At 32.0% G+C, this 16,600-nt stretch overlaps 1 protein-coding gene across 1 annotated transcript in view; it reads right to left on the bottom strand.

Moving 5' to 3' along the window:
* The window catches only part of LOC144441976 (guanine nucleotide exchange factor DBS-like), a 55,774-nt gene extending 49,622 nt beyond the window's left edge, over positions 1-6,152 (bottom strand). Inside the window, exons 1-2 of the mRNA XM_078131246.1 lie at positions 6,077-6,152; positions 3,155-3,269 (exon numbers count right to left, since the gene is read on the bottom strand). Coding sequence (XP_077987372.1) covers positions 3,155-3,269; positions 6,077-6,152 — 191 coding nt within the window. The remainder of the gene's footprint in view (positions 1-3,154; positions 3,270-6,076) is intronic.
* Positions 6,153-16,600: the final 10,448 nt, after the last annotated feature.

The following is a 16,600-nucleotide window of genomic DNA, read 5'->3' as shown; positions in this document are numbered from 1 at the left end:
TGCTTCTTTTGATTTTCCATTTGGAGAAATAATTAGACCTAAGTAGTTGAATTTTTTTACAATGTCTAGTTCTTCTCCCTCAAAGAAAAAAACACTTTTTTGTAACAGTCTGTTGTTTTTATTGAATATCATGATTTTTGTTTTCATAGTGTTAACTTTGAGTTTCCATTTCTGTGTGTACTTTGATAATTTGTCAAGGCAGTGTTGTAACCCTTGCTTCGATTTTGACAGAAGGACAATATCATCAGCGTAAAGTAGGCAACTGATTGCCTTGTTATTGATAGTTGGTGCGTCACAATGACTTGAATCAAAAATTCTTGGTAGGTCACTAATGAAAATATTAAATAGTGTAGGGCTAAGGTTACAGCCTTGTTTGACTCCTACAGATGATTTAAATTCTTGTGTTAAACCATTTTTGGTTTTCACTTTGTAAGTTGCATTTCTGTATATATGTTTAATCATTTTATACATGTTACCAAATATGTTATTAGAAAGCATTTTTTGGAAGAGGCCATCATGTGAGACGCTATCAAATGCCTTTTTCATATCTATGAAACAAGCATAAATTTTGTTGTCCTTTTGTTTTGTTTTTTGTTGTTCATTTTGATATAAATATTTATTGATAACTGTTTTTAAAATAAATAGATTGTCTGTAGTACGACAATTTTTTCTAAAACCAAACTGTTCTGATGGTAGAATGTTTTTGTTTTCTATGTATTCAGTTAGCCTGTTATTCAATATACTTGTGAATAATTTGCCAAGGCAACTAGATATAGCAATTCCTCGGTAGTTAGATGGAATTGATTTGGGTCCTGATTTGTGGATCGGAACAATAATGCTGGCATTCCACGATTTTGGAAATACGTTAGATTTATATACAATATTAAATAATTTATGGATTGGTTTTATTAACTGAAATTGTCCATATTTTATCATTTCATTGCAAATTTTGTCTTCTGCTGTAGCTTTATTGTTTTTTAAGTTTTTAACAGCTTGTTTTATTTCATTGGTTGATATTGGTTTATCAAGATCATGTTTTAATGTTGGGTTTAATCTTTGTTCTAAATCTATTACATCAGAATTATTATTTGTAAGGGGTTCAGAATTATTTAGATTTAGTAATTTTTTGAAGTAGTTGTACCACTCACAGGGTTCTATAAGATCACTACTTGTTTTATTGAAAGAGTCATCGTTCAAGTTGTTTAATTTTTTCCAAAATGCTGATGTGTCCCCTGTGTGGTTTTCAATCTCAGTTAGTTGTTTTATCTTAAATTCTTTTTTCTTTGTTTGGATTGTTTTTTTTAGTAATTTTTTTATTTTGAAGAACATTTCTCTAATCATTGGATTATTTGGTTCATTTTGGATTAATTTAGCTTGTTTTTTAAATTCTCGTCTTATGAGCCAGCATTCACCATCAAACCATTTTTTCTTTTTTCTTTTTGGCTTTTTAGTGTGTTTATTTAATTTGGGTGAGAATCTTCTGAGGCTATTCTCACAGACTTTGTTGATAAGGTTTTCAAATTCATTTTGTGCTGAGTCAGCATCGTCAAACTTTGTATTAAGAAATGTTTGTATATGCTGGGTGTGTGTCTCAAATTGAAGACATTCTTTAAAGTTTGTTTCAGCATGTTCATCCCAGATGTATTTTGATGGGAGAGGAGAAAGTTGATATTTGTTTGTTTTATGCTGGATTGCACTTGGTGAATTTTTTAGTCTTATTGACATCGATATAGAACAATGGTCTGAGATATGTGTTAAATTTTGAACTTTGAAATATTGAACTAATTCATACATTGGTTTGCAAACAATACCAAAATCAATTGTACTACAGCCTCTGGGTGAGAAATATGTATAGTTACCCGTGGAATCACCAATAGTACGGCCATTTAAAATTAGAAGATTACAGTCAATGCACATTTGAATAAGTTTTCTTCCTGATTTGTTGACGCAGTTGTTTCTATTAGAGTCCATGCTATTTCTTACAGTAAAGTTATCTTCTGTGTAATTACTTGGCAATGGTAAGTGTTGATTATTTTCCTCATTAATTAAGTCTTGCCTTGTACCTATACGTGAATTAAAGTCTCCTAAGAGGATAATATTGCCACGAGAAGATAATTTGATAACATCTGTTTCTAGATATTCAAACAAGTCACCATTTTGATAATAATGTGAATTTTCTGGAGGTATGTAAATACAACCTATGAAAAGATCATTTTCTGCAGACAGATGTAAATACCCCTGATATGCCACACTTACACTCATGATGTAAATACCCCTGATATGCCACACTTACACTCATGATGTAAATACCCCTGATATGCCACACTTACACTCATGATGTAAATACCCCCTGATATGCCACACTTACACTTATGATGTAAATACTCCTGATATGCCACACTTACACTCATGATGTAAATACCCCTGATATGCCACACTTACACTCATGATGTAAATACCCCTGATATGCCACACTTACACTCATGATGTAAATACTCCTGATATGCCACACTTGTACTCATGATGTAAATACTCCTGATATGCCACACTTGTACTCATGATGTAAATACCCCTGATATGCCACACTTACACTCATGATGTAAATACTCCTGATATGCCACACTTGTACTCATGATGTAAATACTCCTGATATGCCACACTTGTACTCATGATGTAAATACCCCTAGTATGCCACACTTGTACTCATGATGTAAATACCCCTGATATGCCACACTTACACTCATGATGTAAATACCCCTGATATGCCACACTTGTACTCATGATGTAAATACCCCTGATATGCCACACTTGTACTCATGATGTAAATACCCCTGATATGCCACACTTGTACTCATGATGTAAATACCCCCGATATGCCACACTTGTACTCATGATGTAAATACTCCTGATATGCCACACTTGTACTCATGATGTAAATACCCCTGATATGCCACACTTGTACTCATGATGTAAATACCCCTGGTATGCCACACTTGTACTCATGATGTAAATACCCCGATATGCAACACTTACACTCATGATGTAAATACCCCTGATATGCCACACTTGTACTCATGATGTAAATACTCCTGATATGCCACACTTACACTCATGATGTAAACAACGTAATGATGTGACATCACATGATGCTTACCTTGGTATCGTTGTCAAATACTTCATTAATCTTAAAAACTCTTCATTAGATATAGTATTAAATACTGGACATTCTGGAAATGTTATGATGGGAAAACCTTCCTCAGTCTGACCACCTATAGGACAAAGATAATATGAATTTAGACAAGTTAGTGTGATGGCATCTATTACATGAACACCAAAAATATTGTGTATTGTTCTTTTCTTCACTATAACTTGTAAGCAAGATTTAAAAGAAGTTGGCGATGTGTAAATACTACAATGTGTCTGTGATAGGCAGGAATTGCTGTTTACTTTGATAATTGACCCTGAAGGTCAAGGTCAAGGGGCAAGGTCACCAAAGATAGCTTGCATTTGATATTATGGGGCTAGACACTTGAATTGAGTGTCTGTGTACTACAGTTCTTGAGATATGCGGTAAATATTGATTTTTAACTACAAATATGGCTGCCATGCGGTCAAATAAATATCAAAAAACAAATTGATGTGCATATGTCCCATATGATAATGTCAGCTTTGTGTCAGGTTTGAAATCAATCAGATATTGCATGTCTTCCTGCTCAAGAAATAACGTATTACAGACAGACAGATGCACATATACACGGACACACACACAGATGCTTGGATCGACATGAGACAGGCGGAGCCGATTGTAGTAGCCTCCAACTTTAGGGGGTTGGGGACACTAATAATGAATTTAGACAAGTTAGATTATCACAAACAGGATATGTGTTTTCTTTTTTACAACAGCTTAAATAAAGTATAGTTGTAAAGTATTGTATATACTTACAATAATATTCACACATTTGGGGTTTTTTACTTGGTTTGAGTAAAACATAGTATGTCTACAATATAGTTTAGTAATAGTTATAAATACTAAATATAGTGAAGTGACTGATGACAATCATATAGCCAAGGAAAGATGATAGATATTAATATGTATAATTATGTACTTGTATGACTTGAGTCAAAGTAAATTATTGATCTGACTCCTGTACCTGTATTCTCATTACAAATTTACTGACAGCTATTATAATACTAAAATTAAATATATATTTATATATAATGTAATAATGTATACAAATTACACAAGTTTATTCAAAGTAATGACTGTACTACTACTGTAGTATGCCTTAGAGGGAATATCACTAACTCGAGTCAACAGACTTTTAAAAACAAAACAAAACAAAAAACACAACTGTGTTCTTTTGTATGAAATAATAACCTGACAGAGTAAAAATGATTCTTAGGAAACTATTGTAACCAGGAAATATAGAAAAAAATTTGAGGACATTTTCCTTTACAAAATTTGAAAGAAAGGTTATGAAACAAAGAAATTCTCCAAAAGGGACTGGTGATAATCTAGGAACATAATGTATGTTTCTAAATATCAAACCATAATAGTGATTGAAATCAATTATATGTATTACACATGTATACATTGCAGCTATCCATAATGGATGGCAATTACTAACTGCTGAAAACTAATCTGTTTATACTAAATAAATAATTGAAAACTGGTGACATGAATGCCAAGCTGACAGGATAAATCATGTAATAAACATATAATACTCAGAATGTAATATTACAGAGTTGACCTAAGTTATATCATTAAATGATTGACCTCCATCAGAATTGATTGACCCTGAATCTAATATAATATTATGGTCTAGAGTTGACCTAATTTCCACCAGAATTGATTGACCCTGAATCTAATATAATATTATGGTCTAGAGTTGTGCTAATTTCCATCAGAATTGATTGACCCTGAATCTAATATAATATTATGGTCTAGAGTTGACCTAATTTCCATCATAATTGATTGACCCTGAATCTAATATAATATTATGGTCTAGAGTTGACCTAATTTCCATCATAATTGATTGACCCTGAATCTAATATAATATTATGGTCTAGAGTTGTGCTAATTTCTATCATAATTGATTGACCCTGAATCATAAAGTGCGTAAACATAATCTTAATTACTTATAAGACTGAAATAACTCAACACTCCTAAATATCGGAATATATATATATATGTATTAATGGTAAGTTTTCCTTGGAAAAAATATGGGTTAGGTATTTCATTGTGAATCATTTGATATTCACTTTATATTTATGCTTTTATGCTTTGAATTTCTATCAACCTGGTACAAATAATTATAAATTTCTATCAACCTGGTACAAATAATTATAAATTTCTATCAACCTGGTACAAATTATTATAAATTTCTACCAACCTGGTATTAATTATTATAAATTTCTATCAACCTGGTACAAATAATTATAAATTTCTATCAACCTGGTATTAATTATAAATTTCTATCAACCTGGTACAAATAATTATAAATTTCTATCAACCTGGTATTAATTATAAATTTCTATCAACCTGGTACAAATAATTATAAATTTCTATCAACCTGGTATTAATTATAAATTTCTATCAACTTGGTACAAATTATTATAAATTTCTATCAACCTGGTACAAATTATTATAAATTTCTATCAACCTGGTACAAATTATTATAAATTTCTATCAACCTGGTACAAATTATTATAAATTTCTATCAACCTGGTACAAATAATTATAAATTTCTAAAAATCAACCTGGTACAAATTATTATAAATTTCTATCAACCTGGTACAAATTATTATAAATTTCTATCAACCTGGTACAAATAATTATAAATTTCTAAAAATCAACCTGGTACAAATTATTATAAATTTCTATCAACCTGGTACAAATTATTATAAATTTCTATCAACCTGGTACAAATAATTATAAATTTCTAAAAATCAACCTGGTACAAATTATTATAAATTTCTATCAACCTGGTACAAATAATTTCTACCAGCCTAGTACAAATACATTCATGTAACTTGGTGACCAACCTAGTATAAATAATTATAAATTTCTACCAACCTGTGATATATGCAACTTTAGCTTGTAATAACTCGGCTACATCCAACACTTTTATAACTTCCTCATTATTGGCCATTATCAAGCCATCTGAAAACAAACAAAATTAAGAATTCTAGTACTGGTATAGCATTGGTATAGCATAAATATATTGGTATATGGTATACACAGTAAAGCTGGATTGAAAATACATGAACAATACAGTGCTACTTAATGGTTTGTTGATTAATTGTTATTCTAATAACTTCTTTTATATTATAATTAATACATCAATGTCCTGACATTGTTCACTTGATTTCAGATACTAGTACATTAAATGTATATACTTGTATACAGTCTATGTTGTACCTATATATAGTAGACTAGGGGATATGTAGGCACTAACATGATAGTGTTATTAGTACCTAAGATAGATTATAATGTATAGGCACTAATGTGATACTGTAAAGACTGAAAACATTATCTCTCTATGTATATATGTACCAGTATCACAAAATCACAGTATTCTAAGCCTATAAGGTCAACAGTTACAACAGAACGATTTTATTCCTTAGTTACATCATAGACCCTACACCAAATGGTTACATATACAAATGTAATACAGTTCTTAGAGTTTTTTTAATTTACCAATACCATAGCATAACCATGTGTATTTTACTACTATAAAGTGACTGCATGGACAAGGTTAACAATGGAGTATATTACTTTTCCTTATTACTTTAAATCTAGATGTCATCCAGTAACACAAATTGGAAATAATTTTCTAGGTTTGAAAACCAACAATCAAGTCTCTAGCCTACATTGTACATGTAGGTGTATTTGAAATGATAATCTGTAAAGTGTATGCTTTATGACTTTTCATATATAATGGTACATTTCCTATAGCTATATGGTAGCAAATGCAGTAAGTGAACAAAAGGAATACTTTACATATTACATGTAGCTGTTATTTGAGGAAAATAATGGAAGAAACACTGCAACAAATTTGTTGACTAAAAAAGTCTATTAAAAGAAGTCACAAGTTAATTTGGGACTCATGAATTAATTTGTTCCAAGTCATCACTTTTGTAAATAGGTACAAACATACAATAGAGGTCACATCACACGGGAAATGCATTGTAGCTATGGTAAGTACATGTATATAGACGTGGAGTCTTCTGTCTAGTATATTATGGTAGCAAATGCAGTAAGTGAACAATGTACACTTGTAATCACCCAAAATGTTAGTAAAACTCTAATATAAGAAAAAATTACCTGAGATGTAAATTACCACCAACATAGCAGTACATTTAGGACATCACACATACATGTACATGACACAATGTCAACATACTCTGTACTAACTGACAATAACTACATGTACATGTATGTATGTAGAACAGAAAGACGATCTATAGCATTAGTCATTGTTTCCTGTCAAACTCTATGGATTGTAAGGTAGGGCTACAATGCCAAGTCCTCTTGACCCAGTGTAACCCTCAACTGTGTCTGTATAGCCATGGTCATTTAAAGGTCACAATATATTGTGCTATGGGTCAACACACGTCAAGTATTAAGAGGTCGATAACCAACACAAGTACTTTATAATAGTTCATCAAGATGGTGAAATTGACAGACAATGAAATATGAGTAGACGATGCTAATAAACTATGATGTACATTGTACATATACACAGTAATATGATTCTAATGTCTAAACGAGATTTTGATGTTTCATCCAGAGATTCTAAAACTAACATTATACATGTACATGTAAGTTATTTGATATGGCTACTCTCTGAGTCTCCTATACAATACAATACTAACACAGAATGTTCTCTACTACTATAGCTACAAATATGTACTCCTGTTTTATATAAATTTGTACTGTTACATGTTCACTGGTTTGAACATTGATCACTTCCATGCACAGTTCGACACTGACACTTTGCCGTTTTCAACAAAGTGAGCACTGAGCACTTTTACGCTCACTTTGTTAATTTTGGGACCCTTACATACTTGGTTTATATCAGTGATTGTAATTGAGGTGTTAGAGTTTCCTAAAAGTGAAAATACAATAAACTAATAATATGTGAACCCACCATACAACAAACCAAGTAGTCTGTCAGATATTTCACTAATGTGCCACACTACATGTATTAACTATGTAGTTTAGAAGTCTGATAGGACTGAACAACACAACATATCTTACAGTGTTTTAGAAGTCTGATAGGACTGAACAACACAACATATCTTACAGTGGTTTAGAAGTCTGATAGGACTGAACAACACAACATATCTTACAGTGGTTTAGAAGTCTGATAGGACTGAACAACACAACATATCTTACAGTGGTTTAGAAGTCTGATAGGACTGAACAACACAACGTATCTTACAGTGGTTTAGAAGTCTGATAGGACTGAACAACACAACATATCTTACAGTGGTTTAGAAGTCTGATAGGACTGAACAACACAACATATCTTACAGTGGAAATTAGAAGTCTGATAGGACTGAACAACACAATGTATCTTACAGTGGTTTAGAAGTAGGGCTGAACAACATGACAATCTTACAGTGGTTTAGAAGTCTGATTAGGCTAAGGGAACAACATATCAAACCGTAGTAATACTAACTTTGATACTCATCAGAATTCATCTGAGAGTGATGTATCTTCTTTCAATGACGATGTTACCATGTAATCCTAAACATTGATATCAGTGTCAATGTTTGCATGCAATAAATCAGTACCTCCTACTTACAATGAATATCTGCCCATTGCCTTTACTATGAAAACCTACCTCTCCAAATACCACAATGTGATATCATATCAATGATGTAGAATATTTACAATTATGTTATGATATCATATCAATGATGTAGAATATTTACCAGTATGTTATGATATCATATCAATGATGTAGAATATTTACCAGTATGTTATGATATCATATCAATGATGTAGAATATTTACCAGTATGTTGTGATATCATATCAATGACGTAGAATATTTACCAGTATGTTGTGATATCATATCAATGACGTAGAATATTTACCAGTATGTTGTGATATCATATCAATGATGTAGAATATTTACCAGTATGTTATGATATCATATCAATGATGTAGAATATTTACCAGTATGGTGTGGTATCATATCAATGATGTAGAATATTTACCAGTATGTTGTGATATCATATCAATGATGTAGAATATTTACCAGTATGTTATGATATCATATCAATGATGTAGAATATTTACAATTATGTTATGATATCATATCAATGATGTAGAATATTTACAATTATGTTATGATATCATATCAATGATGTAGAATATTTACCAGTATGTTGTGATATCATATCAATGACGTAGAATATTTACCAGTATGTTATGATATCATATCAATGATGTAGAATATTTACAATTATGTTGTGATATCATATCAATGATGTAGAATATTTACAATTATGTTGTGATATCATATCAATGATGTAGAATATTTACAATTATGTTGTGATATCATATCAATGATGTAGAATATTTACCAGTATGTTGTGATATCATATCAATGATGTAGAATATTTACAATTATGTTGTGATATCATATCAATGATGTAGAATATTTACCAGTATGTTATGATATCATATCAATGATGTAGAATATTTACCAGTATGTTATGATATCATATCAATGATGTAGAATATTTACCAGTATGTTGTGATATCATATCAATGATGTAGAATATTTACCAGTATGGTGTGATATCATATCAATGATGTAGAATATTTACAATTATGTTATGATATCATATCAATGATGTAGAATATTTACCAGTATGTTATGATATCATATCAATGATGTAGAATATTTACCAGTATGTTGTGATATCATATCAATGATGTAGAATATTTACAATTATGTTGTGATATCATATCAATGATGTAGAATATTTACAATTATGTTATATCATATCAATGATGTAGAATATTTACAATTATGTTATGATATCATATCAATGATGTAGAATATTTACCAGTATGGTGTGATATCATATCAATGATGTAGAATATTTACCAGTATGGTGTGGTATCATATCAATGATGTAGAATATTTACAATTATGTTATGATATCATATCAATGATGTAGAATATTTACCAGTATGGTGTGATATCATATCAATGATGTAGAATATTTACAATTATGTTATGATATCATATCAATGATGTAGAATATTTACCAGTATGTTATGATATCATATCAATGATGTAGAATATTTACCAGTATGGTGTGATATCATATCAATGATGTAGAATATTTACCAGTATGTTATGATATCATATCAATGATGTAGAATATTTACCAGTATGTTATGATATCATATCAATGATGTAGAATATTTACCAGTATGGTGTGATATCATATCAATGATGTAGAATATTTACCAGTATGTTATGATATCATATCAATGATGTAGAATATTTACCAGTATGTTGTGATATCATATCAATGATGTAGAATATTTACCAGTATGTTATGATATCATATCAATGATGTAGAATATTTACCAGTATGGTGTGATATCATATCAATGACGTAGAATATTTACCAGTATGGTGTGATATCATATCAATGATGTAGAATATTTACCAGTACATGTATGTTGTGATATCATATCAATGATGTAGAATATTTACAATTATGTTATGATATCATATCAATGATGTAGAATATTTACCAGTATGGTGTGATATCATATCAATGATGTAGAATATTTACCAGTATGTTATGATATCATATCAATGATGTTGAATATTTACAATTATGTTGTGATATCATAACAATGATGTAAAATATTTACCAGTATGTTATATCATATCAATGATGTAGAATATTTACCAGTATGTTGTGATATCATATCAATGATGTAGAATATTTACCAGTATGTTGTGATATCATATCAATGATGTAGAATATTTACCAGTATGTTATGATATCATATCAATGATGTAGAATATTTACCAGTATGTTGTGATATCATATCAATGATGTAGAATATCTACCAGTATGTTATGATATCATATCAATGATGTAGAATATTTACCAGTATGGTGTGATATCATATCAATGATGATGATGACTTACCAGTATGAATTAATATGCAAACAGTGTTATTCACACTGACAGTTTACGTATACTCACAACCTGTCTCTGTCATTTGTGAGCATGCTCAGTATGTACTATCAACAATAACAGTGGCCTTGTTATCAAAAGAATTGTGATACACACAAATGTGAAATGAAGTTGTAATACACTGTAACACATCAGTTGCACTTTTCAATGTCATATAGTTGAATACATATTGTTATGTAATACATCATATATTGTTAGCTACTGCAACATTTAAAACATCTATGTACAAACAATATAATTAATATCATTGTTACATAACTACACATTAACTGATTTCAATGTCCAGTACACAACTGTAATTAATGTCTGGTACCAGTATATAACTGTTTAATCAATGTACAGTTTATAACTGTTTAATTAATGTACAGTATATAACTGTCTAATTAATGTACAGTATATAAATGTCTAATCAATGTACAGTATATTACTGTCTAATCAATGTACAGTATATAACTGTCTAATTAATATACAATATATAACTGTCTAATTAATATACAATATATAACTGTTTAATTAATATACAGTATATAAATGTCTAATCAATGTACAGTATATAACTGTTTAATTAATGTACAGTATATAACTGTCTAATTAATGTACAATATATAACTGTCTAATTAATATACAGTATATAACTGTTTAATTAATGTACAGTATATAACTGTCTAATTAATATATAGTATATAACTGTCTAATCAATGTACAATATATAACTGTTTAATTAATGTACAGTATATAACTGTCTAATCAATGTACAGTATATAACTGTTTAATCAATGTACAGTTTATAACTGTTTAATTAATGTACAGTATATAACTGTCTAATCAATGTACAGTATATAACTGTCTAATTAATATACAGTATATAAATGTCTAATTAATATATAGTATATAACTGTCTAATCAATGTACAATATATAACTGTTTAATTAATGTACAGTATATAACTGTTTAATTAATATACAGTATATAACTGTCTAATCAATGTACAGTATATAACTGTCTAATTAATATACAGTATATAACTGTCTAATCAATATACAGTATATAACTGTCTAATTAATATACAGTATATCCTTTCTATGCAAAACTATGTAACCCTACATGTACCTCAATGGACCCGATTTGTAAACATATCAAGCCTATTTACCCTTACGTCAATGGTATAACCCACAGGGCTAATTATACCCAATGGTTTAACACTATTAAAGTGCAACATCCTTGGCAAGCAAGGATACAGTATTTTCCCTATCTCAATAGTTTAACCCATTTTATACACATGGCTCTTTATCCCTTCACCAAATGGATTAATCCAGACCATGTGACCATTAACTTGAATAGCAATTTCTAGGATAACATGACATGATAAATGTACTTCTTAGAAATATGATATGATGGTAATTACAGGGTTAGTCTTATACAAATATATAGTGCCAACACAGTGAATTAGTATGAATTAGTATGATGTACACATGTACCATCACTTTATACATAAATAATTCTTTCCTGATTGTGTAATCTGAATATCTAGGAATCTAAGCATGCAATATAGGAATTACCAACATACATGTAAATAAACAACTTAAAGTCAAACACAGCTGTACCAATTACCATATTTGGCGAATATATATAGCTTGGGTGTCTAATTGGGAAATTGTTCAAATCAAAATGATTGCATCATAGATGTGTGTTTAGACAGGGTAAAAAAACATGATTCATGGTGTGAGAAAATGCTTTGACTCCTAGAAATGAAAGGTTATTGTTTTATTGATGTCATGAAATCATTAAATCTTTATGGGCTACTTCACACCTCTATGTCAATGGCATCAAGATTAAGCTCTGTTTGAAGTTGCTTGGAAATGCTGTTTTCAGCACATCTGAATTAAACCATAGACATTTTCTATGATTAAAACAGGATCATTCATGCTATAGACATGATAGAGAGTTTTGTTAATCTGTATACAGGTATCTGTCTATCTGCCAATCTGTAGCTGACTTAAACTTAAAAAAACTGAAAAGTCAAAAAGCACTGGGAAGAATATTTTGATTTTTTGTAGGGATGTTGTTTTCATTCTCTACTTAGCACAACTGAACTAATGTGATGTATGCATGATGTGGTGTGTGTGTGTGTGTGTGTGTGTGTGTGTGTGTGTGTGTGTGTGTGTGTGTGTGTTTGTGTGTGTGTGTTTGTGTGTGTGTGTGTGTGTTTGTGTGTGTGTGTGTGTGCGTGTGTGTGTGTGTGTGTGTTTGTGTGTGTGTGTGTTTGTGTGTGTGTGTGTTTGTGTGTGTGCGTGTGTGTGTGTGTGTTTGTGTGTGTGTGTGTGTTTGTGTGTGTGTGTGTGTGTGTGTGTTTGTGTGTGTGTGTGTGCGTGTACGCGCATGTGTGTGTGTGTGTGTGTGCGTGTACGTGTGTGTGTGTGTGTGTGCGTGTGTGTGTGCGTGTGCTTGTACGCGTGTGTGTGTGTGTGTGTGTGTGTGTGTGTGTGTGTGTGTGTGTGTGTGTGTGTGTGTGTGTGTGTGTGTGTGTGTGTGTGGATGACTTAAAAGCCTGCCTTGGTATTTGCTGGGGACATTACTTTTGGACTTTAGTTTGGAAATTGTTCAAATGAAAATGATCATATCAGAGATTTGCATTTTGGTTCAAGATCAAAAGTCAATGTATTACATAAAACGTTTGTACCTGTTAATATACGGGTAGACACTTGAATGGAGTCTCTGTATTATAGCTATTCAGTTATGCATAATGTTTTTATTTTTAAGTACAAATACATTGTATGGTCATATTTGCATATGTCATGAAACAAAATGATATCTCACCTTTGTGCTGAGTGTGGAAGATATTGGATACTGTATGTCTGAGAATAGACTGTCGACAGTCGCTCGCGCCTGAGAACTGATGTATGTATGTATTACAGAAACATGAATGCACAGACACAGACAGCCAGACAGATGGACACACTGACAGACTAAAGCCATTGTCAAAGCTCTCAAGGGACTACACAATGCAGAGAAAGCAGTATGTCATCACATTTGTTTTCAAGATAATGACTATTCTTGTATCTACATTTAAGGATGTCTGTATATCAATAAAAGGCAACGAAACAGTATTACAGTTTTACACATGGACATTGCCTGAAGTTTAATAGTTCACCTTTTCAAATGGCAGAAATCACCATGTTTGATGTCTGCATTTGTATGTTAGAAGTGTGGCAAGTAGATTCTTATAACCAATATGTCTGGTGTATTCACTCACACAAAGCTGACAATGGCATAGTTTGGGGTATAAATAAACTTTATTTACTGAGGAGAACAAAGAGACATACATTGACACATATTGATCACACTGTACATTGTATATCAACTATCTATTACCCCTTACTCACATTCACTGCTTAGAATTTTTGTTATATAGATTTACTTCCTCAGTTTCTGCAAACAAATGTACTTTATTTTCTATTGTTTCCATGGGAGCTAATTTCCAATTGAAGTCTGAGATAGGATTAGTCTTCTAATAAACCAAACTTACTTAGACAACATGAAAAGACATCTTAGTAGGGAGCATGTGATTGGTAGTGTACACATTATAGGGAGCCATGTGATTGGCAGTGTCCGCATAGTAGGGAGCCATGTGATTGGTAGTGTCCACATAATAGGGAGCCATGTGATTGGTAGTGTCCACATAATAGGGAGCCATGTGATTGGTAGTGTACACATAGTAGGGAGCCATGTGATTGGCAGTGTCCACATAGTAGGGAGCAGGTGATTGGTAGTGTACACATAGTAGGGAGCCATGTGATTGGTATTGTACACATTATAGGGAGCCATGTGATTGGCAGTGTCCACATAGTAGGGAGCCATGTGATTGGTAGTGTCCACATAGTAGGGAGCAGGTGATTGGTAGTGTACACATAGTAGGGAGCCAAGTGATTGGTATTGTACACATTATAGGGAGCCATGTGATTGGCAGTGTCCACATAGTAGAGAGCCATGTGATTGGCAGTGTCCACATAGAAGGGAGCATGTGATTGGTAGTGTCCACAGAGTAGGGAGCATGTCATTGGTAGTGTACACATTGTAGGGAGCATGTGATTGGTAGTGCACACATAGTAGGGAGCCATGTGATTGGCAGTGTCCACATAGTAGAGAGCCATGTGATTGGCAGTGTCCACATAGAAGGGAGCATGTGATTGGTAGTGTCCACAGAGTAGGGAGCATGTCATTGGTAGTGTACACATTGTAGGGAGCCATGTGATTAGTAGTGTCCACATAGTAGGGAGCATGTGATTGGTAGTGTACACGTACCGAATCCCGAGTTCATTTTTTTAAAAGTGACCCACCCTCAATTTCCTTGCTCTAAAACATGGGCTTCTCCGGTAACAGGGAGCATGTGATTGGTAGTGTCCACTTGTTGGGAATATGTCATTGGTAGTGTCGATCCACTTGTACGGAATATGTGATTGCAAGTATCCATATACAATGTATATACTAGTAGGGAGTACATGATTGCAATGTCAACATAGCAGAGTATGTGATTATAATGTCCAATATAGTAGAAAGCAAGTGATTAGAAGTGTCCACTAGTAGTAGACAGTAGTGTGTGATTGGTATTGTCCACATACATGTACACTAGTAGGGAGTATGTGATTGGTTAGTGTCAACTGGTAAGGAATACATGTATGTGATTGGTAGTGTCAACATACACTGGTAAGGAATACATGTATGTGATTGGTTAGTGTCAAATATAGTAGGGAGTATATGATTGGTAAGTGTCCACATCAGGGCTTGAAATTAACTGTTACAGTTATTGTCTGTAATCAGAAGTATGTGATTGGTAGTGTCCATGATATAGTAGGAAGTACTAGTATGTGACAGTTAGTGTAGTGGTAGTGTCCACATAAATAACTTTAGTAGGAAGTATGTGATTGGTAGCGTCCACATAGTAGGAAGTACTAGTATGTGATTGGTAGTGTCCACATAGTAGGAAGTACTAGTATGTGATTGGTAGTGTCCATAAAGGAAGTACTAGTATGTGATTGGTAGTGTCCACATAGTAGGAAGTACTAGTATGTGATTGGTAGTGTCCACATAGTAGGAAGTACTAGTATGTGATTGGTAGTGTCCACATAGTAGGAAGTACTAGTGTGTGATTGGTAGTGTCCACATAGTAGGAAGTACTAGTATGTGATTGGTAGTGTCCATAAAGGAAGTACTAGTATGTGATTGGTAGTGTCCACATAGTAGGAAGTACTAGTATGTGATTGGTAGTGTCCACATAGTAGGAAGTACTAGTATGTGATTGGTAGTGTCCACATAGTAGGAAGTACTAGTATGTGATTGGTAGTGTCCATAAAGGA

The sequence above is a fragment of the Glandiceps talaboti genome, chromosome 11 (genome assembly GCF_964340395.1).
Source record: "Glandiceps talaboti chromosome 11, keGlaTala1.1, whole genome shotgun sequence".
In the NCBI taxonomy this organism is placed as follows: Eukaryota; Metazoa; Hemichordata; class Enteropneusta; family Spengelidae; genus Glandiceps; species Glandiceps talaboti.
The sequence above is the reverse complement of the archived record's forward strand: the minus strand, read 5'-3'. Positions and strand labels throughout refer to the sequence as shown.